General features: G+C 43.5%; 1 protein-coding gene across 6 annotated transcripts in view; it reads left to right on the top strand.

Moving 5' to 3' along the window:
- The window catches only part of LOC147526181 (E3 SUMO-protein ligase PIAS2-like), a 63623-nt gene that overhangs the window by 1368 nt on the left and 36452 nt on the right, over window positions 1-25803 (top strand). For all 6 annotated transcript variants that reach the window (XR_015222960.1, XR_015222958.1, XR_015222959.1 and 3 more), the window contains exons 2-6: window positions 13890-14355; window positions 18206-18290; window positions 18919-18969; window positions 19082-19172; window positions 22573-22707. Coding sequence is in view for 3 of the 6 variants with exons in the window: in XM_086630233.1 (XP_086486359.1) it covers window positions 13890-14355; window positions 18206-18290; window positions 18919-18969; window positions 19082-19172; window positions 22573-22707 (828 nt within the window). In the remaining 3 variants the exon portion in view is untranslated. The remainder of the gene's footprint in view (window positions 1-13889; window positions 14356-18205; window positions 18291-18918; window positions 18970-19081; window positions 19173-22572; window positions 22708-25803) is intronic.

The raw sequence follows: 25803 nt of genomic DNA, 5'->3' as shown, positions 1-25803 counted from the left end.
TGTTAAATGTGTGTTGGTTTTGTGTTTTTTTTTAAACTTGTTTGTGTTTACACATTTTCTTGTTTAGTGTCCTCACTCATTTTCATCCTTCTTTACAAGGTCTCTTAAAGGGTGTAGCTAAGTAGGTGGCTAAACCCCCAGCATGAACTTTGTAGCAGAGAGAACTCTTTGTATAGTTCTTCTCCAGGCTTGAGTCAGAACTGTGATATGTGTTTTTCCAAAGCGCTGTAATCACTTATGCATGAGTATTGATAGAATCTGTCTGGAAATTGGGTACCTAAATACCTTTGAAATTATATATGCACCTGAGTTGTTTGCCAAAAGTAACAGGAAGTATGGGGGAGGAGGAACTGGGTTTCAGGCCGACTACAGGACTGTCCTTTCTTCACTCAAAATAATAGGTATCAGTAATTAAAAAGAATACTAGTCTGAAGAAATGTCTTTTGATGTTTTCATTCATCTTATTTGTAAACTGGAGTGCCTGTGAAATGAATCTGCTAGCCTGGGGTTTCTCTAAATGTCTATTCAACGTCCAGCTGATAATAATTCATGGTCCATTTTGGGAAAGGTCTAGATATTTTTTTGGAAGAGAATATAGTAGACTGCTTCATGTCTTCAAGGCCTTTACTGCCAATTTTTTTTTTTTTAAGAGGATACATTTGGATGTGTCTGCTTGAATACCAGGCACTTGGTTTGCAGGTTTAAGTTTGTTTGGTTTTTTTTATTATTTTTTTTTTTCAGATAACCAATTCTTCCTGCTTTTGGCCAAAGAAGGGAGACACCTTTTCCCCCTAATAGATAGGAGTGACCTTACAATACTGCCATAAAAATGTTTTGTACCTTGATCTTTAAAGCAGTGTTTTTTCATGCTCTCTTGTTGATTGCAATTTTCTGTAGTATGTGATCTCTACCTGCCTTATAAAAGGCTGCTACAGCAATTTGGAGAGTTTAATTTATTTTAGTAAATCATTAAGGACTGACTAAAGGCAGGAGGTCAGGGTTCTCTCTTAAATCCTGTTTTTGAGGGAAACATGCAGGGACAGCATTTTTCTATTCTCAGGGCAAAGGATTATTTTAATATTTGTTAGTACCATCCCTGCCATCCTCTGGATCTTCAGAGTAAAAGTTCTGAGGAGCTATGACCAAAGGGATATAACTGAGAGGCTGTATTGAAAGAAAACAAAGAAACTCAAAGGAACCTGCTGTAACATCATTCCTTTTGGAAATCTTCAGTTTTGTTAAAGGATTTAGAAGTAGCTGTAACCACAGTCGCTACTTGTCAAAATATTGGTGAAAATGTCCAGTGTAAGGCTTGTCCTTCCAGACCTTCAGATTAGCCCTTAATTAGTAGTGTTTATTGAATTCTATAGATTAACAGTTTCTGGAATATTAGGGAGTTGATGAGAAGATGTAGTGAGCACAACTGTATCTTTCTTGTATTTTGAGATACAGTTTCCAGACCTGCTGTTCACAGATGCGTCTTTAAACATGGCTCATACCTTTATCCACAATCCTCGTTCATGAGCAGCCCAATGGATATCAAAGGGATTACACAGACATAGAAGGATGTGAAACAGAAGTCAGCAGTCTGGTGTGGAGGCCAGAGGTGGCATGTGAACACGTTTTTGAACAGAATTGGCCCAGGAGTGGCCAGCTTCTTCTGAGAGCCATCTGTAAGAAAATGATTCCAGCTCCCAACAAGTTCTGAACTCACTGAGATTTGGCTTGCAGCTATGGTTTGCATCCTGGCAAAATACTGCAGATAAGAGGATCAGTCATATATTATTACTGAGAGAGAGAGAAAAAAACATCTCTTGGGTCCCTTAAGTTTCTGCTGGCATCCTGACTCTAATTTGGAAACAAATAATAGAGTGTACACTATCCTTGAAACATTGCAGATCCCTAGTTTAGAAGATAACAGCTTCAGTCTCATAGTTTGTATTTAATTGGGTTTTGAAGTAATGTGTTAGTTTCATCTTTATGAAAAAAAAAAAGCAGCCCTTTATAGGCAAATGAATATGTCTGTAACAAAACTAATTTGTGTGACACTAGTGGTCAGTTTCATGGCCATTGTGGGGAAAAAAAACCTCCTTTTAGTGAGAAGAGATGGAAGTGTGCTCATATGTCCTATGTGGAAGGGGAGATTATGCAAAATTTACTGGAAAATCAGGGTTTGTAAATGCTGAAAGTCCATCCCACTTTTAATTTTTGCTCTTGCACACCCAGTGCTGAAGTCATGCAACTCAAATAGGAAGAGCAATATGGTTCAGATACTATATTAAAATACAGAAATTGAAGTCTCATTCTTGTATGTATTGGATCTCTTGTTCATACCAGATTTAGTGTCTTTCCACTCCTCTTGCTTTATTTTTCCAGTCTGAATGGACAGCATTTACCTGTTTGCCAGGTAAAGCAGTGCTTAGTGCTAAATTGTTAGCCAAGAAGAAAACACTGAGAGCTATTTTCATGTGTCCTCTTAAAGCTCACTGCCAAATACTCTGTTGTACTCTGTTTTATTTTAGCTGTGTTAATAACATTGTATATGCTAACCAGTTTGGGGATTTGATGTAGAAATCAAATTCCACATCTTGATCTGGAGTAAACTTAAAATGATGGACAGAATAGATATCGAGAAGTTTCTGTTGGTGATGTAGTGATCTTTAGGTTGCAATTAACATTGAGTGTATTAAATAAGATAACCTCTGATAAAATACTGTTAATAAGCTATGATGATATACTGTTATCTTGTATCTGTATGTAATTTCCCTGTTCTTTCTAGATGCATAGTCACTTTTTCAGACCAGCGAGGCTTATTGTGGTACCTTAGAAGTTTGTTGTATCTAGAATAATTAACAATTAATGGTTGTGCTGAGCTACAGTGATGGAGGAGAGGAAGGAGATAATATAGTTTATGGTACTTAAAAAATGAGGCTGCGATGAAATGAGTCTAGCTGTTTTGTGTTCACATAAGACACTCAAGTATTTGATTTAGGATTTTCACTGTTATATTAAGTGCATGCAACTTTGAATACTAATGCCTAATTTAGGAGCCAGGCTAAAGTTAGTCCAAAGAAAAATCCCTATAATACTGAGGACCTGATGGTCATGCAGTTTGTACCAACTGTTATGTTCTTCAGAGCTGCTCTTACTGTGCTGTACTACTTATACAGATTTAACTAGTGACGTCTTTGTTCTTTCCCAGGACTTGCAGTTTTTTATCTATAGTTACATCAGTTTTCAGAATATGTTTATACTTGTATTTAGAGTCGGCATAGATGTCTGCAACCATCCCAAGACACAACTTGCTCTTTCTTAGCAGTATTACATGTTTCTAGCCCACTGTAAATCAGCATGTATGCAAATTTATTGCAAAAGATGTCACAAATGTGCTTCTCTGCTATGAGTGTCCAGAAAAGGGCTTAAAGTCAGGAGTGAGGATTTGTGGGGTTGGTCCTTGGTGCGTTCCCTTCCCTGTATAGTCTTCAGCCACTTCAGAAAACATCTGGAAGCCAGTGTGGCTGAAGCAGAGCTTTTAGGTAGAGACTGATTAGACCTTTTGAGTCTACTTGGATTGCTTCTGCAGGTTCAAGTGTAGGGTTTGCTACTTGAGCAGTTGCAGTTGCCCTAGAAGCTACAGTCGTTGGTGCTTATTGTAGACACATGTCAAGAATTTAACAGGTATTCTTGATTACCCTTCATTCATATATGTAAGTACAATGACTGTTAAAATTGCAGGTAGTTTTGGCAGGGGGAGTGTGGAGAATCATGTACCTCTTGTTTGAGAGAGATGTTTGATCCCTTTGCTCTGAAACATGCCTGCCCTTAATTTCAGTGGTGCGTCAGCATTTCCTTGACTCCTTAACATCATCATCATCCTTGTGAAATGAATGCTATTTCAGATTGTCACATTATGACACAAGGTCAGGTCAACAGAGATCAGGGAGCAATTTGACCAGTCTACGGGCTTCCCAAGAAAGACGAGACCCTTGTACCCGACCTGCCTGCACCCCTGGGCAGCCCACTAAGTTGGAGGGTGTTCACCTGACCTGTTCAGGGACCTCACGGGCAGCGCAATGGGCCAAATTGCTTATATTCTCTATATCAGTTATGGAGTTTCCAGAAACTTATATTTTTATATATATATGATACATTTTGTTACATATGCTTGTGACAGGATACAGATTCAAAGATAGCTGGTGATAGCGAAAACAGATTTGATTTGGAATAATATAAAACCAGAACTGATCAGTGATAACACTAAATAGCTGCAAGGTGTTAGTAACTAAGCGCGCGTAACACAGAGCTCTTACCCAATAGGCGTCCCTATGGGGGGAGAGGAGAGGTCCAGCCCGTTGACTGATCCCAGACGTTTCTATGGGAGTCTTCTCCCTAACATCCCCTTTCTCTTTCGCCATTTTATACTATTTCTTTACTTTCAGGTGGAGCTTGAGTGACTTTAGTCATACATACTCTTGCGCAGCCTGGAGGTGGGTAGCTTTTGAGGTGGAGGTGTATTTTGGTATTATATTGACGTTATAATGAGCAAAGTTCAGCTTCAGGACACGATTTCACCATCATTGCCGAGGCAGTAGTTGCGATCCATCTTCCTTGATAGTAAATATGTGGTTATCTTCGCCAGACATTCTTTATCCACAATAACAGGGATGAGCTGTGGTACCTCCGTACCACTCTGCTCCCCACATCACAGATATTGCGCATTCCGTCTGACTAGATGCAGGCCTTGTCCGTTCCAAATGCGTTCTGTTCCTGGGAGCAGCAACTGTGTCTTATCTCAAGGCTGCTCTAATATTGCAGCTCATGTTAAGATGTAAGCTGAACTTTGGGGGACAATATTCTCCCATTCCTCTCCAATTTCTGTTATTTTTCCACACAGATATACCTGTGGCTTAATGCTTTAGAACAATATTTCTGCTTTTGAATCATGGTTGCTATAGTTTAACAATAAGAAACAAAAACCCCTGTGAAACTTCTTATGACCTTCAAGTATGAATTTCTGGGGGAAAAAAAGTTTCTGGAATATAAAAGTACTTGAATTATCCAGTCTGATTTCCTTCCTTGAAGTTCTGTCAAACTATTATTTGTGTTCATGGTTAAACATTAAAAATAAAATGGCTTTGGTCTTGTGTTAGAAAAGTTTTATTGGACTATGCAACTGTAAAGAACTTAAGAGAAAATTGATAGCATTTACTTGACACAGCTTGAATATCTAATCTTAATTCAGTGATGTGAAAAGCATGTTAATAGCTAGGCTGCGGTCTTCTGCAATATTGCTGGAACCTCAAAAGAAAATAACTTGGTAGAGTTTGTTGGAAGTAGGGTCTGTCTTGCACCATGATTATAAATGCCTCTTGAGCATATGTTATGCCTTTGTAAAACCTTGTTGACTATAACAAGTGTCCCCTTTGATATACCTGTAAATGGAGTAATAAGCTAAAACATGTAGATCAGACTAGCTGTGTTTTCACACGCATGGTGGTTGTTGACTTAAAGGCAACGTAGAATCAGCTTTAGGGGGGAAAATGTTGCAAAAGCCATTGTTTAATTACTTCCAGTAAAACTCACTTTTGCAAGGCTTTTCAGAAGCATATGTAAGATTTTTGTGTTGATGGACAGAACTATGTATTTTTTTTATACTCTCAAGCATTTTTAATGAAGGTGTCAATTTAAAATCTTGTTGACTATGGTATTGAAGCCAGCCTGTGTCTTCTAATAAAATGAAATCCATCTTGTAACAATGCTAGTTTGTGAAATTTCCACATAAAATGTTAGCTGTTTCAAGGCACGATTGACTGCACATTTCACCTTGATTAACTTGCAGGAATGCACAGAAGGCAGTAGGTAGGGTAATAGACAGTATTTTGCAATACATGCTGTTTCTTTAATATCAATGTAAAGGATTGTTTTATTCATTTGCATTCTGGTTATGGAATCCAGAATCATGCTTATATCTGAAATAAAGGAGCTGATGTTGCTATCAAGCTTATGCAACTATCTATGGAAGCATGCAACATGAAGTTCTCAGTAAATTCTTGAATATCAGTATTATCTCTTACAATTAACACAATTTCTCTTTTATGTGGCATGACACAGCTGTTACAGTACTTCAAGCTATTTTTTATGAATACTGAAACACTTTATTTTCTTCACCCTGTTTGACAGTGAGACTAAGGAAAAGTAGCAGGAGAAGGCCAGGTGGAAACTAACCTCCAGCAGTTTACAAACTGGATGGAGGTCTGTCTCTATCTCCTCTTTCCTTGAATTGTTTTGCTGTTGAGAGAAGTTGCTGGGATGAAATTAAGGTGACATCTGTTGTTGGTCTCTTCTTCAGAAGTTAGGGTGAGCCACTCAACACCTTGTGTGATGCTGCTTTCACTGGCAATTGCATCCGTCTTGCACCATTGATAGATGGGATGTTGGGGAAATAACAGTCTGAAGACTGCTGAGTTAGCTCCCTGATAGCTACTTGATAGAAGCATCACCATACCCAAATTGACTGTCTGGAAATGTTGAAATTCAGTATGTGAAATAAGATACTCTCACCTCCTCAACAATGAGGAAAGGGTGTGCCTGATGAGAGTACTACCATAGTATTTTTAGATTATTGTTCTGATATGCACGGATAATGTGGCCCTTGAAAAGGCAGGTCATGGTTGCTTGCTCCTGCTGTCTTGTAATGGCACAGGTTGAGTTTTTATCTGTCTCAGTTCCCTGATCTGTCTTACTGTAAAAACGATTCTCTCAACATTGAGAGAATAGGGAGTAAGCAGCTGGGGATGCAGAGGGAATTCAGACCTTTTTTGGTGGCTGACTGCATGGTTATAGCATAGTTGTGTTAAAACCTCAGTTGAGATCAGATCTATGTTAGAATACATGGGTGTAAACTCTGTAACGGCATAGTAGAGATTGAGGAAGGTAACCGCAAAACACTGCGTTTTGAGTTGTATCCCTTCTGAAATCAACACCCAAAGCTTTAAATATTGTATATTGGATGACTAAGTCAGCAATGTGCTTTTGAACCGTTTTTAAAAATACCTTCTGTTAGGGCCTTTATCTGCCAGTCCTTGAGTCTGTATGGTACAGCAGTGCAGATTAAAGTCAGATGTTCTTTCATCTTTAAAACTTATCCTCCTTGTTATGGTAGAAGAGTCCTACAGAAACAGGAAGGAAGTTGCTTAGAAGGCTTCTGGACAATTTTATACCTCTCTGAAAAGAGAGCTTGCTCACAAAAACGTGAGATGATGTGCCTATGCTAAGTCATACTCATACCCTAAGTTACTCATTCCCTGGAGGGAAGAGTGGCACAAGAAAGCTGGTTAATATTCAAGGATCACCTCCTCCAAGCTCAGGAGCGGTGCATCCCAACAAAGAGAAAGTCAGGTAGGAACACCAGGAGGCCAGCATGGATGAATAAGGAGCTCCTAGACCAACTCGGGCACAAAAAGAAAGCCTATAGGGGGTGGAAGCAAGGACAAATAGCCTGGGAAGAATACAGAGAGATTGTCCGAGTAACCAGAGATCAGGTTAGGAAAGCTAAAGCCCTGATAGAGTTAAATCTGGCCAGGGACATCAAGGGTAACAAGAAAAACTTCTATAGATATGTCAGTGATAAAAAGAGATCTAGGGAAAATGTAGGCCCTCTCCAGAAGGAAATGGGGGACCTGGTCACCCAGGATATGGAGAAGGCTGAGGTTCTCAACGACTTCTTTGCCTCAGTCTTCACTGGCAAGAGCTCTAGCGGCATGGCCCAAGTCACGGAAGGCAAAGGCAGGGACTGTGAGAATGAAGAACCGCCCACTGTAGGAGAAGACCAGGTTCGAGACCATCTTAAGAACCTGAAGGTGGACAAGTCCATGGGACCTGATGAGGTGCATCCACGGGTCCTGAGGGAACTGGCAGATGAAGTTGCTAAGCCACTATCCATCATTTCAGAAGTCATGGCAATCTGGTGAAGTTCCCACTGACTGGAAAAGGGGAAACATAGCCCCCATCTTTAAAAAGGGGAAAAAAGAAGACCCAGGGAACTACAGGCCAGTCAGTCTCACCTCTGTGCCCGGCAAGATCATGGAGCAGATTGTCCCGGCGACTATGCTAAGGCACATAGAAAATAAGGAGGTGATTGGTGACAGCCAACATGGCTTCACTAAGGGCAAATCGTGCCTGACTAATTTGGTGGCCTTCTACGATGAGGTTACAGCATTGATGGATAGGGGAAGAGCAACTGACATCATCTACCTGGACTTATCCAAAGCATTTGATACTGTCCCACACGACATCCTTGTCTCTAAACTGGAACGACATGGTCTTGATGGATGGACCCCTCAGTGGATAAGGAATTGACTGGATGGTTGCACTCAAAGAGTTGTGGTCAACGGTTCAATGTCCACGTGGAGGCCTGTGACGAGTGGTGTTCCTCAGGGGTCAGTACTGGGGCCAGTGCTATTTAACATCTTTGTTGGAGACATGGACAGTGGGATCAAGTGCACCCTCAGCAAGTTTGCAGATGACACCAAGTTGTGTGGTGTTGTGGACACGCTGGAGGGAAGGGATGCCATCCAGAGGGACCGTGAGAGGCTGGAGAGGTGGGCCTGTGAGAACCTCATGAAGTTCAACAAGGCCAAGTGCAAGGTCCTGCACGTGGGTCGGGGCAATCCCAAGCACAAGTACAGGCTGGGTGGAGAATGGATTGAGAGCAGCCCTGAGGAAAAGGACTTGGGAGTGCTGGTGGATGAGAAGCTCAACATGAGCCGGTGTGATAGTTTGATGGGGGGGGTGTTCTGGTGGCAGGGGAGGGGATTTGCTCCCTGTGCCACCAGATCTGAGTCCCATCCCCCCCCTGGGGAGGTTGAGCCAAATCGGCGCCTCTGCGAATTGCCCTATTTAAGTTGGGACAAAGGGGCGGGAAAGGGCTTTTGCTCAGGAGCGAGGAGAGAGCAGGAGGGCGCTGCCCTGGCTCCCGGCCGGGCGGCTGCCCGGGCCCGGGCCGGCGCCATGTGCTCAAGATGGCGCCGGGGAGCCGCATGGGGGACTCGGTAAGCGCCCCGCTCCCGGGGTGCCTGCCGGGCCGAGCTCCCCCAGAGAGGATTAAGATCTAAGAGAAAACAACCACAACGACTGGGTCAGCCAAGATGGAGCAGGAGGAGGTGTACTGGAGCTGAGGCTTCCCTTGCAATTGGTGTGAAGATGGCAGGCGGCCCCCCTGCAGCCAGGGTGTACTCGGCGGAGCAGAAGCCCACTCGTGGCCCGTGGAGAAACCCACGTCGGAAAGGAGATGCCTGAGCCCGGGAGAGGTCGTGGAGCAGGGGATGCGCGACCAGGTACTGTTAACAATGGGGCATGGAATGCACGACGAGGTCGTGGAGGCATCTGGAATCCATGGGACGGCCGACGCGAGTGGCAGCAGCTCCCTAAGAGGCCGAGACTGGTAAAGCCCAAACTGGTGCGATCCATGGGGAGGATTGCAATCCTGCGGGCAGGACTCATACTGGAAAAGTTTGGGGACTTTTTCTTTGTGAGTAGGGGATCCACCGAAGCAAGGGAAAAATGGTGTAAAGACTCCTCCTCCTTTAAGAAAGGCGCGGCAGTGAACAACATGGATGAACTGACCTGCACTCCCCCATTCCCTGTCCCCCTATGCCGCCAGGGGGGAAGGTAGAGCCAGGAAGGAAAGAAAATAGGGGGTGGGGAGGTGTTGTTTTAAGATCTGGCCTTGTTTTCTTTTTTCTCCTCTCAAGTAACCGGTTTCGTTCCCTTGTCTCCTGTTAAGTAACTGTTAATAAATTGTTTTGTTTTATTAAGAAAGCCTGAGTCATGTTTTGCCCGGGACTATGGTTGGTGGGTGCTCCCTCTCGGTTCTTGTCTCGACCCTCAGTCCAAAAACCACGACAGCTGGCAATGTGCGCTGGCAGCCCAGAAAGCCAACTGTATCCTGGGCTGTATCAAAAGGAGTGTGGCCAGCAGGTCGAGGAAAGTGATTCTGCCCCTCTACTCTGCTCTCGTGAGACCCCACCTGGAATACTGTGTTCAGCTCTGTAGTCCCCAACACAAGAAGGACATGGAGCTACTGGAACGAGTCCAGAGGAGGGCCACGAAGATGATCAGAGGGCTGGAGCACCTCTGCTATCAAGATAGGCTGAGAGAGTTGGGGCTGTTCATCCTGGAGAAGAGAAGGCTCCGGGGTGATCTTATAGCAGCTTTCCAGTACCTAAAGGGGGCCTACAGGAAAGCTGGAGAGGGACTTTTTACAAGGGCATGTAGTGATAGGACAAGGGGCAATGGATTTAAACTGAAAGAGGGCAGATTTAGGTTAGATGTAAGAAAGAAATTCTTTACATTGAGGGTGGTGAGATACTGGAACAGGTTGCCCAGAGAAGTTGTGGATGCCCCATCCCTGGCAGTGTTCAAGGCCAGGTTGGATGAGGCTTTGGGCAACCTGGTGTAGTGGAGGATTTCCCTGCCCATGGCAGGGGAGTTGGAACTAGATGATCTTTGAGGTCCCTTCCAACCCTAACCATTCTATGATTTGTAGTAGTGTGGGAAGAAGATCACTGCTTCTTGCATAGTGAACTACTTTATTTCTGTTTGTTTTGTTTTGTTTTTTTTAAATGAGAATCTTTCTGTTTACGAACTTTACAGTTCAATCCTCAGTCTTCCACAACTAACTCCGATAACCAAGTAAATAGTATTATTTCCTTTGAAGAGATCTTTGTGTCCCATGGTGCCAGAATGTGATACAAAAGGGACAGGAAGTTTTCTGTGATGTTCTAGAATAATTAGTTATGTTGGTTAAACAGTTTGTTAGTATGATATAATGTAGCTTTTTAGAAAGTGTCCACCTTGCTGTGCCATCCTTTCAAGAGTGAAACCTGATGTACCTGTCTCTGTTCATGCATGCATTTAACACGCTGCACAAAATAAAGGATGTTTCAGAATAAACTATGCAGAACTTAAACAGTTGTTTATTTTATTTTTTAAAATGTGTTGGAAGACAGGTGATAATACTGATTCATCTGTTTGATTGTTTGTTTTTTTTTTTCATGAAGTGAGACAGATATTTTGTGTTAGAGCTTATGCTTCTGCCTGTGAATTTAAGATAGCACTGTGCAGGTTACATTAAGATTTTGTTGTTGCTGTTGTTTGAGTGTGGAAACAATTAGAAGTCTTTGAAATCATTAACGCAACCTAACTCAACCTTCATCCTGGACACTTTGTTTCTTCACTTTAACTATACTCTTGTGTCACTGTTCTGAGTTTATGTGGTAGCGTTTTGGTAGCAGGGGACAGGCTGCAGGGATAGCCCCTGTAAGGAGCTGCAAGAAGTTTCTCCAGCTCCAAAACCAGTGGGACCTGTCTCTGGCCAGGGCTGAGCCAATCAGTGCCTCTGTGAATGACATATTTAAGAAGGAGACAAAGTGTCGTGGTTTTAGGCTGATCCAGCAACTAAAACTCACACAGTCTCTCCTTCTCCAGTAAAGTAGAGAGGAGAGAAAAAAAAAAACAAAGGGACTGAGGGTTGAGACAAGAACAGAGGGAGCACCCACCAACCATGGTCCTGGGCAAAACAGACAGGGCTTTCTCAAAGCAAAACAGTTTATTAATGATTACTTAGAAGGACAAAGGGAAACAAAACCAATTACTCGAGAGGACAGAAAGAAACAAAACCAGATCTTAAAACCGACACCTTCCCCCCCCCGCCCCCTTTCCTTTTCCTCCCGGCTCTACCTCCTCCCCCCAGCAGCACAGGGGGCAGGGACTGGGGGAGTGCAGGTCAGTTCATTCCGTGCTGTTACTGCTGCTTCTTTCTTAAAGGAGAAGGAGTCCTTACACCCTTTTCCCCTGCTCCAATGGATCCCCTACCCACGAGGAAAAATCCACAAACTTCTCCAGCGTGAGTCCAGCCCACTGGAAACAATCCTTCCCCACAGATTGCTCCGGTGTGGGATTTACCACAGTCTCGGGTACTTAGGGAGCTGTAGCCACTCGCTCCGGCATGGGTCGTCACGCAGACTCCAGATGCCTCTCTGCCTTGTCGTGCACCCCAACACGACCATCCTCAGGCTCAGGCATCTTCTCCCCACGGGCTGCGAGTGGGTCTCTGCTCCACTGAGGCCGTCCTGGTTGCAGGGGGGCCGCCTGCTATCTCACCACCAGCCGCAGGGGAAACTCGGCTCCGGCACACCTCCTCCTGCTCCATCATCACTGACCTGCTGTTGATGCAGCTGTTTCTCTCAGATCTCAGTCCTCTCCAGGTGAACTCAGCCCAGTGGGCACCCTGGGAGTGGGGTGCCCCCGAGTTCCCCAGCTGGCTCCGCTGCCACCATCCTCCGTGGGCGGTGCCGGCCCGACGCAGGCAGCTGCCTGGCCGGGAGCCAGGGAGCGGGGGCAGTGCCCTCCTCCCTTCTCTGGTCGATCCTGGGCGAAGCACCTTTTCCGGTTCCCTTGTCCTGACTTAAATAGGGCAATTCGCAGAGGCGCCCTATTGGCTCAACCCCGAGGGGGATGGCAGTCTGATCTGGTGGCCAGAACTAAGCCTAACCCGGTTCCAAAACCAGGGAGGTCGCAGGGACCAAAACCCCTCTCCTGCCACCAGAACCACCCCCCCCCCCATCAAACCATGACACAAAGAAACCCTCTGAGCCATGCAGGGCCTGCAGTGAAGAAAGAGGGGAGATAGAAGGAGGGGGATGGACCCTGGCCCCCAGCCTCCCAGGCAGGTGGCTGCCTGCGCTGAGCCACCACCACTCAACTGGTGATGGCTGCAATGGTGCAGCTTGGAGAGCTCTGAAGCAACCTGCTCCCAGGGTGCCCACTGGGCAGAATTTATTCCTGCTGAGGCTGCTGAGATTTGTCAGCCTGGTGTGGCTGCAGCAGAGAGAGGACTGAGATGTGAGAGAAACAACTATGCAGGCACTGAGGTCAGTGAAGATGGAGCAGGAGGAGGTGTGCTGGAGCTGAGATTCCCCTGCAGCCTGTGGTGAGATGGCAGCGGCCCCCCTGCAGCCCATGAGAGACACGGTGGAGCAGAGACCCACCTGCAGTCCATGAGGAACCCCATGCCAGAGCAGAGATGCCTGTGCCCAAAATAGTTCATAGAGAATTGTCTCTGTGGGAAAGGATCCCACGCTGCTGGAGACTGACAATGGAGCAGAGATGCATCTGCAGTCTGTGGGAAGGGACTCCATGCCAGAGTGGGTGGCTGCACCCTAAGAAGCCATGACTCTGTGGGAAAAGCCTGTGCTGGAGCAATCTGATGGGTAAGGATTGCATCCTGCGGGAAGGACTCATGTTGGAGAAGTTCTTGAAGGACTGTCTCGTGTGAGGAGGGATCCCATGTTGGAGCAGGGGATGAGTGTAAGGAGTGCTCCCCCTGAGGAGGAAGGAGCAGCAGAAACAGTGTGTGTGTGACAAACACCTGCAACCCCCATTCCTCATCCTCCTGCACTGCTGGGGGGAGGAGGTAGAGCTGGGAAGAAGGGAGAGATGAGGGGGAAGGTGTTTTTAAGATCTGTCTTTGTTTCTCCTTATCCTCTCTGAAGTAACTGATAACAAATTAAATTTTGTTGTTCCCAAGCCTGTTTTGCCCAGGACCATGGTTGGTGGGTGCTCTCTCCCTGTTCTTATCTCGACCCTCAGGCCTTTTGTTACATATTTCTCCTCTCCACTCCATCTAGGGGGAGGAGTGAGTGAACGAGCAGCTGTGTGGTAGCTTAGCTGCTGGCTGGGCTAAGCCACAACAGTTGGGTAAGGATAGTACTTAAGATGACAGGTATGAAACTAGAATGATGGAAGTTCAGATGCTTCATCATGCTCCTCAAAAAGGCCTAAATAGGGTGCTGTTGTTTCACCTGTGCTTGTCTCTGTTTTCTTTCTAGAATATGGTGTCAAGTTTTCGTGTTTCTGAACTACAAGTGTTGTTGGGATTTGCTGGGCGTAATAAAAGTGGACGGAAGCATGACCTCCTGATGAGGGCATTGCACTTACTGAAGAGTGGCTGCAGCCCAGCAGTTCAGATAAAAATCCGAGAATTGTATAGGCGTCGGTACCCAAGGACAATTGAAGGACTTTCGGACTTATCAGCTATAAAACCTGCGATTTTCAATTTGGACAGTAGTTCCTCTTTTGTCGAGCCTGTTGCTGGCATTCACTCGCTCCCTTCCACTTCAGTCACGCCTCAGTCTCCTTCCTTGCCTGTCAGTTCTGTGCTCCTCCAAGACTCTAAGCCTCACTTTGAGATGCAGCAGCCATCCCCTCCGATTCCACCTGTTCATCCCGATGTTCAACTGAAAAGCCTACCTTTTTATGATGTGCTTGATGTGCTGATAAAACCTACAAGTCTAGGTAAGCATTTAATAGCTCTGCAGATTGCTTAGTACTGTCATAAGCAACACATTTCATGAATTAAGTCCAGACTTAAATTGATTTTTGCAGCTGGGGAAAAGTGGAAAGTCCCTTCCCTTCTTTTTTTTCTGCCTTTGCCCTCTCTTCACCACCTGTCCACAAAAGCGCCAAGCCACACTTGAGAAAATAGTGTTCTCTTCTGTAAATATTATATGATTAAAGATCTTTGTCTTTTTGAATATTAAGTAATAGAGTAGAATAGTTCAGTTGGAAGGTACCTACAATGATCATCTAACTACCTGACTGCTTCAGGGGTGACCAAAAGTTAAAAGAGTAATAGTTAAGGGCATTGTACAAATGTCTCTTAAACACTGACAGGCTTGGGGCATCAACTGCCTCTCTAGGAAGCCTGTTCCAGTGTTTGACCACTCTCTTGGTAAAGAAATATTTTCTAATGTCTAGTCTGAACCTCCCCTGAAGTTATTTTTGGCTGAAAGATTTCGACCTGAAGTCTCTGCATGGTATAAATGGGGAACACATCTGTCGGGGCCAATAGGAAAAGGATTTCAGGGTCAGTAATTAATGAGTTGCAACAACATAAGGAGAACAAGTTTGCTGGTTTGTTAGTTTGCATTTATCTCACTGCAACAATTCTGCAGGTTCTGGCATCTGACACTGAAATAGATACTTTGTGCAACAAATGTTCAGTGTTATACTCTATTTAGTGAAGGTTTCTCAGCCTACCAGTTGTTGCCATACTCTACATTAAAATGTAGAATGGACCTTTGTCTTCCAAATAACCCGAAGTCTCAGTTTAGCTTCCTCAAATGCCTCACTCTTAAATGTGTTTAATTGTTTAGAAATGTTTTCTGTCTTGATGTTCAACCTGTCTTACCTTACATGGTAGAAAATGTTCCCTAGCTATTTAGCAATATTGTTTAGAAATGCTTCAGCATTTTGCAAGCTGTTTGCGTCCTCTTAAACATTTTAGTTTCTTAACTGATAATAGAGTCTCTTAGGTTGTGACTTGTACCTCAGTGAGGCATGTACTGATGATTGGTCATCCTTGAGTACCTAAAGCAGCAAACATTGCTAACAATGCCTGTTGTCACTTCTGTTTGTGTGTCATGACACCCTGTTAGAGAAGAGTTTAATATCGAACCTGTGTATTGGTACAATAGCTGCTGTGGTGTTGGATAGCTCTATGGCTCATGCTACCATTACCTTTATAGAGATAATCTGTCAGTGCCATGATGTCCTGGCTAACTCCTGCTTATGTTCACTGTGTGCAGTAGCTGAGTATCTTAACTAGCTTCCTGAATTATTCTGTATTATGGAACAACTGTTGGCTCATAGTTAACCAGTTTGGTTGCCAGCCACATTGTCACCCTGTCCCATATAACGCAGTGTGTACTCTGCATTATATTCCCCACCTGGAATACTGCGTTCAGCTCTGGAGTCCCCAGCACAAGAAGGACATGGAGCTGCTGGAGCGAGTCCAGAGGAGGGCCACAAAGATGATCCAAGGGCTGGAGGACCTCTCCTATGAAGATGGGCTGAGAGAGTTGGGGCTGTTCAGCCTGGAGAAGAGAAGGCTCTGGGGTGATCTTATTGCAGCCTTCCAGTACTTAAAGGGAGCCTACAGGAAAGCTGGAGAGGGACTTTATATAAGGGCATGTAGTGATAGGACAATGTTGCTCACCAGCCTAAGCTGCAGCTCCAAGGATGTCAGTGCATCTCCCACAGCCAGGAGGAAATGGCCTGCCTTTTGTAGGCAGGGCCTAAACCTTAATTAGGTAATTACCAATTCAAGCCAGCTGGGTGATAGCCATAGGACAAGGGGCAATGGCTTTAAACTGAAAGAGGGGAGATTTAGATTAGATATAAGGAAGAAATTTTTCACTCAGAGGGTGGTGAGGCAGTGGAACAGGTTGCCCAGAGAAGTTTTAGATGCCCCATCCCTGGAAGTGTTCAAGGCCAGGTTGGATGAGGCTTTGGGCAACCTGGTGTAGTGGAGCGTTTCCCTGCCCATGGCAGGGGGGTTGGAACTAGATGATCTTTGAGGTTCCTTCCAACCCTAACCATTCTGTGATTCTATTTCTGTTATGCAGTTACCTTTTGTTTTCTGGTCAATGATATGTAGAGGTGGCAGTGATATGCTAGAAATTACAGCTGTTTTCCTCAACCTTGGAAATGATCCTTTTTTCCTGAAAGGAGAATGCTTCCTTAGGGGTGTCACTATGTTAGAGGTGCCTGTAAATTCCTCTTTCCTTTGAAGACTGAAGGCTCTTTGTTGCATGTTGCCTGGTTTTCATAGGAGTGAGGATTATCTAGTCCTGTAACATTTGGGTTCTCTTAGGACATGGGTGAGGGGGACAAGATTAATTTAACTGAGAACTTGCTTGCCTTCAAACTCTTTCCAGAGCACAGTACCTGAAGGTGACAGCAGCCAGAGCTACAACTCAGATCTGTGTGAGGAGGAGTGGGGAAATAAGATATGAGGAATGGCTTGATATGCAAATAATGGATCCTTTTGATGTTAGAAGGATATGAACATTGGCTGAAAAATCACTCTAACGTGGATTCACAAGCAAATTTGGAAATGAGGCTTTATTTAATGTTTTTAGATTGATATGGATAGCTTATTGTCCCAATCACTTGAGTCTACTAACAAGTTTTTTGTGTTTGAGAATTAAGGATTCAGAAACCAAATAGGTCAGAGAGCTAGGAGTATAGCTCACTTCACTGTGACTCTCTTAAAGGGATGAGTAGGTATTTGCACTAATATGAGAACATAAGAGCAGGTGTAGGTGTGGGGTTTAATTTTAACCCACACTCAATAACAAAATATCTCCAAAATTATTTTTTGCATGTGCTCAAGTATTATTTTTAAAATATAAAACGCTGTCTGTGGGGTGTGTGCATGTACATATGTGTACATTGTAGCTGTTTTGAATTATTTGAAGATCTTGATGTGTATATTTGCTCCACCTGGGTTCTATTTCATGTTTGTGTCCTTTTTGTGTGTGTTTTCTGGGCATGGAGATAATCTTCTGAGTGTCACAGTATACAAGACAGTCTAGCTCTTCCAAATTTGCCTGGCTTAGTTGTGTTATTTTTTCATTTGTCCTCCTTGCTGGTTACTTCAAGCTGTTGGACAAGTCCAATCTACCTTTATTTCAGGTCAAGATTTCTAACTTTTCAAGTGAAACGAAAGTAGAAAAGTAATATGTACATACTATGAACCCTTAATACTAAAATATTACTGCTTCCCATCACTGACAGACAAGATTCTGATAAGAAAGTTGTATGTATTTATTTTTTTGCCAAATGCTAGTGAGAGGTAATTCCCAGACACGAAGTCTAGCTGGCTTCTCTGGCATTAGGAAGGGTTGTACTCCCTCCCTTCCTCTCCAAAGGCATAGTTACCTTTAGCTGTTTCTGAATCGAGTAATTTTCCAGCTGTCTATTAATATCTTCTGTTGCACATTCTCTTCTTGTAGTACCTTCAAATAGTTGTAAACATCTTCTCTATGGTACTCTTTTCGTCAGGTATCCAGTGTTATATTTTGTTGTGTGTTTGTTGGAACCTTTCTCCCTTGGGAGAAAGTATTATAATGTGGCTTGCCAAGCTTCTTTAGTACTGAAGTGTAATGTGATATTAAGCCATTTGAATATAGTTGAATTAATTATTTTTTCCATTGTTTTCCTGTTGAGTTACATGCAGTTCAACAACAATTTGATTATATTGACTTGTGCCTTGTTCCAGGAAAAACTAAATTTCAGATCCTGTTTTAATCAATGATTTTAATCATGATTAAACCTCTTTTGTGTCTCTTTTTTTTTCTAGTACAGAGCAGTATTCAGAGATTCCAAGAGAAGTTTTTTATCTTTGCTTTAACACCTCAGCAGGTCAGAGAAATCTGTATTTCCAGGTAAGAAGTAAGAGTGTGGCATAGTGTAGGTAAACACTTCTGCAAAATTTCAGGAGAAAGTGTGAGTGTTCTGGTTTGTTTTATGCATTGCTTACGCTTGCAGATGCGAAGTGATAATCTTCACTGAAGTTATGCTGAGTTTCTGTTCTGTTCAGGAACTACTGTGCACAGAATTTATGTGCAGTTGGGGTAAATCCTACACCACTAAAGAGTTAACAATTGCTCAATTCCAAATAATTGTGACTTAGAGAGGTGGAAAGTTTTTCTTCCCTGCATGTTTCCTGGCTGCAGGAATGGAAGGCTGCTTTTATCTTTTGTCCCAGAGTTTGTGTCATTACAAGACCTATGGTATAAGCCAAGAGAATTCATAGGATTTTTTCCTCTCTGGCAGCATCATATTTTATTGTTACTATAAACTCTTGACAGAGGATGATGATCCTAAAGTCCTGCTTAACTTGCAGTAGCTAAACAGAGATGTCGCTCGTAAGACTTGTTCATAGCTCAACAAAAAGAAAAATAAGAGCAAAGTTTAGTGATGTTGGGGCAGATGTGCCAACTCTTTCTGCACATGACTGGAATATGAGATCTGCTGTCTAAATGAGTACTTCTCTTTTTTTCTTTGTCACAGAGACTTCTTGCCAGGGGGCAGGAGAGATTACACAGTCCAAGTTCAACTGAGGTACTTTTTTCACAGTGTTAAATTGGCTAATGTAACATAAGTCTAGATGTTTGTGGAGACATATAAATGTAGTGACATTTGAAAATGACGCTTTCTCTTTTGGGGGATATAGGTTATGCCTAGCAGAGACAAGCTGCCCTCAAGAAGATAATTACCCTAATAGTTTGTGTATTAAAGTAAATGGGAAGCTACTTCCATTGCCGGTAAGCCTGTATGTATTTGTGGCTTTGACTTGTGCTGTGTGTGTTTTCTGTAATGTTAACTTGCTAAAACAATCAAGTTGCTTATTGTTATCACTCAAATTTCTCTGGTCACTAATATTAGGCATATGGTTTGTACATTTGCTGTGCACGATAGCCATTACTACTATTAATCATGTTACAGCCACTGCATAGATTGTTTTAGCTACCTATAGCAAAACTCATTTGTTGCAGTTAACACAACAAAATATGTCAAAAACAAACCAGTGTCTGCATGAGGAATCTTCCTCATAGGTCTTCAAACTGAGTTTGACTTGATTGGTAGTAGTCCTTGCTGTTTGGGCTATCTATATTTGTGATTGGCTTGAGTACCTTCTTGTGTACAAGTCTGTATGCTGCTCTGCATCTGTCTGGTTAGAGCAGAATTCATTGCAGGGATGAACAACAGGCATGTTTTTGGGTTCCTAGCATTTGTTAATACTGGAACAGAATGGTATTGGCAGTCACACGCTTTATTAGTGTCTGATGTTGCAAAAGTTAGTATGTAGGCAGGGTCACCTCAAGGCTTGAATATATACAAAAAGAGAAAAGCACTCTCATTCTTGAAAAATCTCTGAAACAGGTATCTCTGTGCAATAGAAAAGAGAGAAACTCTTATGCAACCCATTCTGAAATAGTTCTGGAAGCTATAGAAGATGGAAAAAGTAGTAGTACAGATTTTTTTTCAGCAGTGGGTTTGGAAAAATGCTGTGCGGGGAGAGGAGGTGTGAAACCTCTTTTCAGAATGTTTGTCACCTTCTTGGTGTGTCATGTGTGTTGTCCTGTACCCTCCCTCCTGCCATATATGACCATGACTGCTGCTTTTTTTTTCTTTTTTGCCTCTACTCAGCTTGAGACTCTCTAGCTTCTTTCCCCCCTACTTCTTTAACCATAGCATCACTGTTCTGTCTGTCTTCAGTATGTAAGAGGATTTCTTTCATATGATTTCTGGTCAGTATTTTCTGCAAATGCCAGTTATGTTCTCTGTGATAAACTTGCAGGATTTTTTCCTTTCTTCTGCAGATTGTCTTCCTTTATTTAAGCAACCCACTAAAAAGAATTGGGTCTCATGTTATCCCATGGACATCAATGTCTGCTGTTTCTCAGTCTTGCTAACATAGTTTATGCCCTGCTATGCCATGTTATGCTGTCCATTTTGTGTGCAACATACATCAGTTGTAGCAAAAATTGTTTGTAATCTTGGATCCTTGCTTTGCTTTAGATCTAAACCCTGCACATCATAAAATTACTCTCTAATCTATTAATCAAAAGCTTTAGGTGAGAAAGTGAATTAATTACTATTGTCTTGGCAACTTCCTTTCCTCTTCTCTTTCAGTATGAGCTGAATGACAAATATAGTCTCAGTCTGAGTGCTCCTGCAAATGTGTGTTTTTTTTTTTTTATTGGTTGGTTGCTGTCTGTATCCCTCTCATAGTTCCTTTCTGTTGTAGGAAATGTAAGATAACTTATTTACCTCAAAGACCACTCTTGTCCAACTCAGTAGTGTTGGTGTTAGGTAATTAATCAGTGATGCCAGCCTCTATTACCAACTTGTACAATTTTTAAGTGAGTACTGTTCTGTATTTCCCTTGTATAGCAGTTCATGCTTCTGCAGAGGTCTGTAAATTTTTCTTGGTCATCTCCTTGGCTGTAATCCTTCCCAGAAACTTCAGAGAAATGCTGCCAGTGTGCCAGTACTGTTTCAGGTTGCGCCAACTCACGTTAACATGGTGTTTTCTTGTATTTCTGCAACTATCTGTGTCCTCCTCTTATAGTGTTGGTTCTGACTTAAAAGGAGTAAATGTAGAGCCTTGCATGCTGGTGTCTTGGCAAGTAAGAACGATTTGATACATAATGTACTACAGCAGGTGCTTCTCCTGGTGACTTTTTTTGTAGCCAAGACAAAATGCAAAAGTCCAGAAAGGTAATTTGTTTTTCTTCCCAGGGGACCTCCATAGACCACTGCAGGTCTCTTTCAAAGGACAAAATCAAATATATCAGGGCATAGCCAGGTCAAAGGGCAAGCATACTTTCTGTTAGAGATTTTTTTTTTTTTTTTTTTTTTGCTCTAGCAGATTCCACTTGCTTTGACTAATATGATTCTTGCAAGAAGCATGGAAGACTTAAAGACCCAAATAATTTTGGCACTTGCTAGCCACTGGAATCGCAGCCTAACTAAACAGTGCTAGACCATGCTGGTTGTGATAGGCAAGCAGAGTGCTCTTTACTTAACTCCTAGAAGACTAGGAAGGGAAGGTTTTAAAGCGTTCTAAGAGTATGAGATTGAATCTGATCTCAAGGTCACTGCTCTGTGGATGAAAACATCAAAAACTTGACTGAAATGAAGTACATGAGCTGCTGAGTCTGTCTCTGAAAAAGAAAAAAAGTTAGGAAATATAAGAGAACATGCATCCTTGCTCTCTTGAAAGCAAAGCAGCTTCATTTTAGGTTGGAGACAGCAGGATTATTGTGGCTGGTAGAATATGTGTGGAAATACTCTCCTAAATATTGCAGGGATGGTGTGTTTGTCCACATAAGCTCATTATAAAATCACCATAGTAGAGAAAGGCCTACTACAGCAAAGCAATTGGGGGATATACTCTATAAATGGCTGCAGCTGTTATGTCTGATTAAAGAAATGACAAATCATTCATTCTTTTAAATGTGAAATTGTCAGCAGTCCTCATACATCTGCTGCCTCTATGTTCTGTGGTAAAGCACACATGGTAAGGTTCCTGATAGCTACTGGGTCACTCATCTGGGCTGAGAACCATTTTAGAGAGTGTTCTTCAGTGATTGCTGTCTGCTGCTCTGGCCTGGCAGACCTGCCTATAGAAGCTCTGTGTCACTGTAAGCAAAAGTCCTGTCTGAAATTAATAAAAGTTAGTGATAAAGCACAGCCATGGTTTGGTTGTCAGGTGAAACGTATGGACTAGTAATAGAGCTGCTTTGGAAATCTAGGAAATGATGTGGCAACTGTCGAGTCCTCCCTAGATTAAAGGCAGTGATGATCCTGTGGTATACTTGGCTAATGAGTGGAAGAGGCTTTTTATGCATCAATATTGCTTTTTACTCTTCCATTAAACTTACCTGGACCAAAACTGTGTTCTCATCCACCTTTTCAGCACTTCTGTAAAACCACTTTAAAACCTAAAAAGACTTGAAAATTGTGGCTGACTTATGGTATTAGACTGTCAAAGACTGATATTTCTCAGAGTAAATGTAGAACTTAGTCTCCAGCCTAGAGAGCCTCTAGGTTTACCTGCTTCCCATAGATCTGTTTCAAACAGATCTGTTTTCAAAGTCTGTTTCAGAGTACAGCAGGGAAACTTGGTAACACTTTCATTGCCCTTTCTTCCTATAGGGATATGCTCCACAGCCAAAAAATGGAATTGAACAGAAGCGACCTGGGCGCCCCTTGAATATAACATCTCTAGTTAGGTTGTCATCAGCAGTGCCAAACCAGATTTCCATTTCCTGGGCTTCTGAAATTGGAAAGGTAAGTTGTATGTTCTGTAGGATGTGGAAAGTTGTCTAACCTCATCTAGCATTCCTTCTTCCCCACTGCTTGATGTTGCTGGCAAGGCATATGCCAGCAAGCGTTTAGCATTAGATGGCTGAATGTGCTGAGTTTATGTGGTGGAGTTTTGGTAGCAGGGGAGGGGCTGTGGAGATAGCCCCTGTAAGGAGATGCAAGAAGCTTCCCTGGTTTCAAAACTGGTTGGACTGATCTCTGGCCAGGGCTGAGTGAATTGGCAGCTTTGTGAATGTCATATTTAAGGAGACAAAGAAACCTGTGCCATGTGGGACCTGCAATGAAGAGAGGGGGGACGTGGGGGGCTGGCACCCCCCCTAGCCTCCCAGGTGGGTGGCTGCCTGTGCTGGGCCACCCCCACCACTCAACTCGAGATGGCCACAGTGGTGTGACTTGGAGAGCCCCAAAGTGCCCTGCTCCCAGGGTGCCCGCTGGGTGGAGTTTGCTCCTGCCAGGACCACCAAGGTTTGTCCGGCTGGCGCAGCTACAGAGGAGAGAGAACTGAGGTCTGAGAGAAATAACTATGCAGACATCAAGGTCAGTGAAGATGGAGCAGGAGGAGGTGTGCTGGAGTTGAGATTCCCCTGCAGCCTGTGGAGAACTCCATGCTGGAGCAGAGATGCCTGTGCCTAAGGGAGTTTGTAGAGGATTGTCTCTGTGGGAAGGACTCCTTGTGCTGATGTGCGGAAACAGACTCCACAACTTGGAAAGTTGTAAAGTAGGTATGTTTATTGCAGCGCTGGGTGCACGGGGGATCGCTCCACCACAAACATGCACACCCACCGTAGCAGTTTTCTTGTATTTATACAGACATACTCATCACCCCCTCCCCAAAAGGGCAGTCTCTCCCAGGAGATCATTTCCATAGTCCCCGCATCGGGATCCACCTCAGGCTCCTCCTCAACATGCCTCCTGGTGGTTGTGGGCAGGGGTCTTTGGGATGAAGGCCGTAGGTCTTCCTCACTGTGTGTTTTTTCACTTCTTTCCTAGAATTCCTGTTTTGACTGAGCTTGCAGAGCCAAATCGGTTCCCAGCCTGGCCTGTCCTTGAGTGGACATCTGGTTGTCTCCTACTTGTTATTGTTTGAAGACAAATGTTAGTTCTTGTTAGTCCTTATCTCTCCTCTTGGTCTTTTCTTTCTCCCTATGGGTCACGAGTTACAACCTTACTAGCATTTATTTTGTCTCTTTTACCAGCCTTCTTTTCGGGTAGTTAGTATTTCAAAGCAGGGATTAGTATTTGATAACTTCTAACATTCCACAGAGCTATTTCACAGAGCTATGTATTTCAGAGTCTTATGTAGTCTTATGCCTACTCCTATACCTATCCCCTTATCAGTGCTGCTGGAGACTGATGGTGAAGTAGAGATGAATCTGCAGTCCATGGGAAGGGGCTCCATGCCAGAGCAGGTGGCTACACCCTCAGAAGCCATGACTCTGTGGGAAAAGCCTGTACTGGAGCAATCTGATGGGTAAGGATTGCATCTTGCGGGAAGGACTCATGTTGGATAAGTTCTTGTGAAGTGCGGAAACAGACTCCACAACTCGGAAAGTTGTAAAGTAGGTATGTTTATTGCAGCGCTGGATGCACAGGGGATCGCTCCACCACAAACGTGCACACCCGCCGTAGCAGTTTTTCTTGTATTTATACAGACATACTCATAACCCCCTCCCGAAAAGGGCAGTCTCTCCCAGGAGATCATTTCCATAGCCCCCGCCTCAGGATCCGCCTCAGGCTCCTCCTTGACACACCTCCTGGTGGTGGTGGGCAGGGGTCTTTGGGATGAAGGCCGTAGGTCTTCCTCACTGTGTGTTTTCACTTCTTCCCTAAAATTCCTATTTTGGCTGGGCTTGCAGAGCCAAACCGTTTCCCAGCCTGGCCTGGCCTTGAGTGGACACCTGGTTGTCGTCTCCTGATACGGGGATAGGTATAGGAGTAGGCATAAGACTACATAAGACTATATTAGCTATTATTTCTATGGATAGGTATAAGAATAGGCATAAGACTCTGGGAAATACATAGCTCTGTGAAATAGCTCTGTGAATTGCTAGAAGTTATCAAATACTAATCCCTGCTTTGAAACACTAACTACCCGAAAAGAAGGCCGGTAAGAGAGACAAAATAAATGATGGCAAGGTTGTAACTCGTGACCCATAGGGAGAAAAAACAGACAAAGAGGAGAGATAAGGACTAACGAGAACTAACATTTGTCTTCAAGCAATAACAAGTAGGAGACAACCAGGTGTCCACTCAAGGCCAGGGAAACGGTTTGGCTCTACAGGCCCAGTCAAAACAAGAGTTTTAGAGAAGAAGTGAAAACACACAGCGAGGAAGACCTACGGCTTTCATCCCAAAGACCCCTGCCCACGACCACCAGGAGGCGTGTCAAGGAGGAGCCTGAGGCAGGGGCTATGGAAATCATCTCCAGGGAGAGACTGCCCTTTTGGGGGAGGGGGTGATGAGTATGTCTGTATAAATACAAGAAAAACTGCTACGGTGGGTGTGCACATTTGTGGTGGAGCGATCCCCTGTGCACCCAGCACTGCAATAAACATACCTACTTTACAACTTTCCAAGTTGTGGAGTCTGTTTCCGCACATCACTACTTGTTATTGTTTGAAGACAAATGTTAGTTCTTGTTAGTCCTTATCTCTCCTCTTTGTCTGTTTTTCTCCCTATGGGTCACGAGTTACAACCTTGCCATCATTTATTGTGTCTCTCTTACCGGCCTTCTTTTCGGGTAGTTAGTGTTTCAAAGCAGGGATTAGTGTTTGATAACTTCTAACAATTCACAGAGCTATTTCACAGAGCTATGTATTTCCCAGAATCTTATGCCGTCTTATGCCTATTCTTATACCTATCCATAGAAATAATAGCTAATATAGTCTTATGTAGTCTTATGCCTACTCCTATACCTATCCCCCTATCAGTCCCTCCTTTTCTATTAAATCAAGTAAATTCTTTTACTTGCCTAAGTTTCCCGATTGATATAACGCTTTGTGCATTGAAGATACCCTTCGAAACACACACCAAATCCATATGTACAGCAGTGTTAGTAAC

The sequence above is a fragment of the Tauraco erythrolophus genome, chromosome W (assembly GCF_009769465.1).
Source record: "Tauraco erythrolophus isolate bTauEry1 chromosome W, bTauEry1.pri, whole genome shotgun sequence".
NCBI lineage: Eukaryota > Metazoa > Chordata > Aves > Musophagiformes > Musophagidae > Tauraco > Tauraco erythrolophus.
Note: the sequence above shows the minus strand (reverse complement) of the source record. Positions and strands in the feature narration are given on the sequence as shown.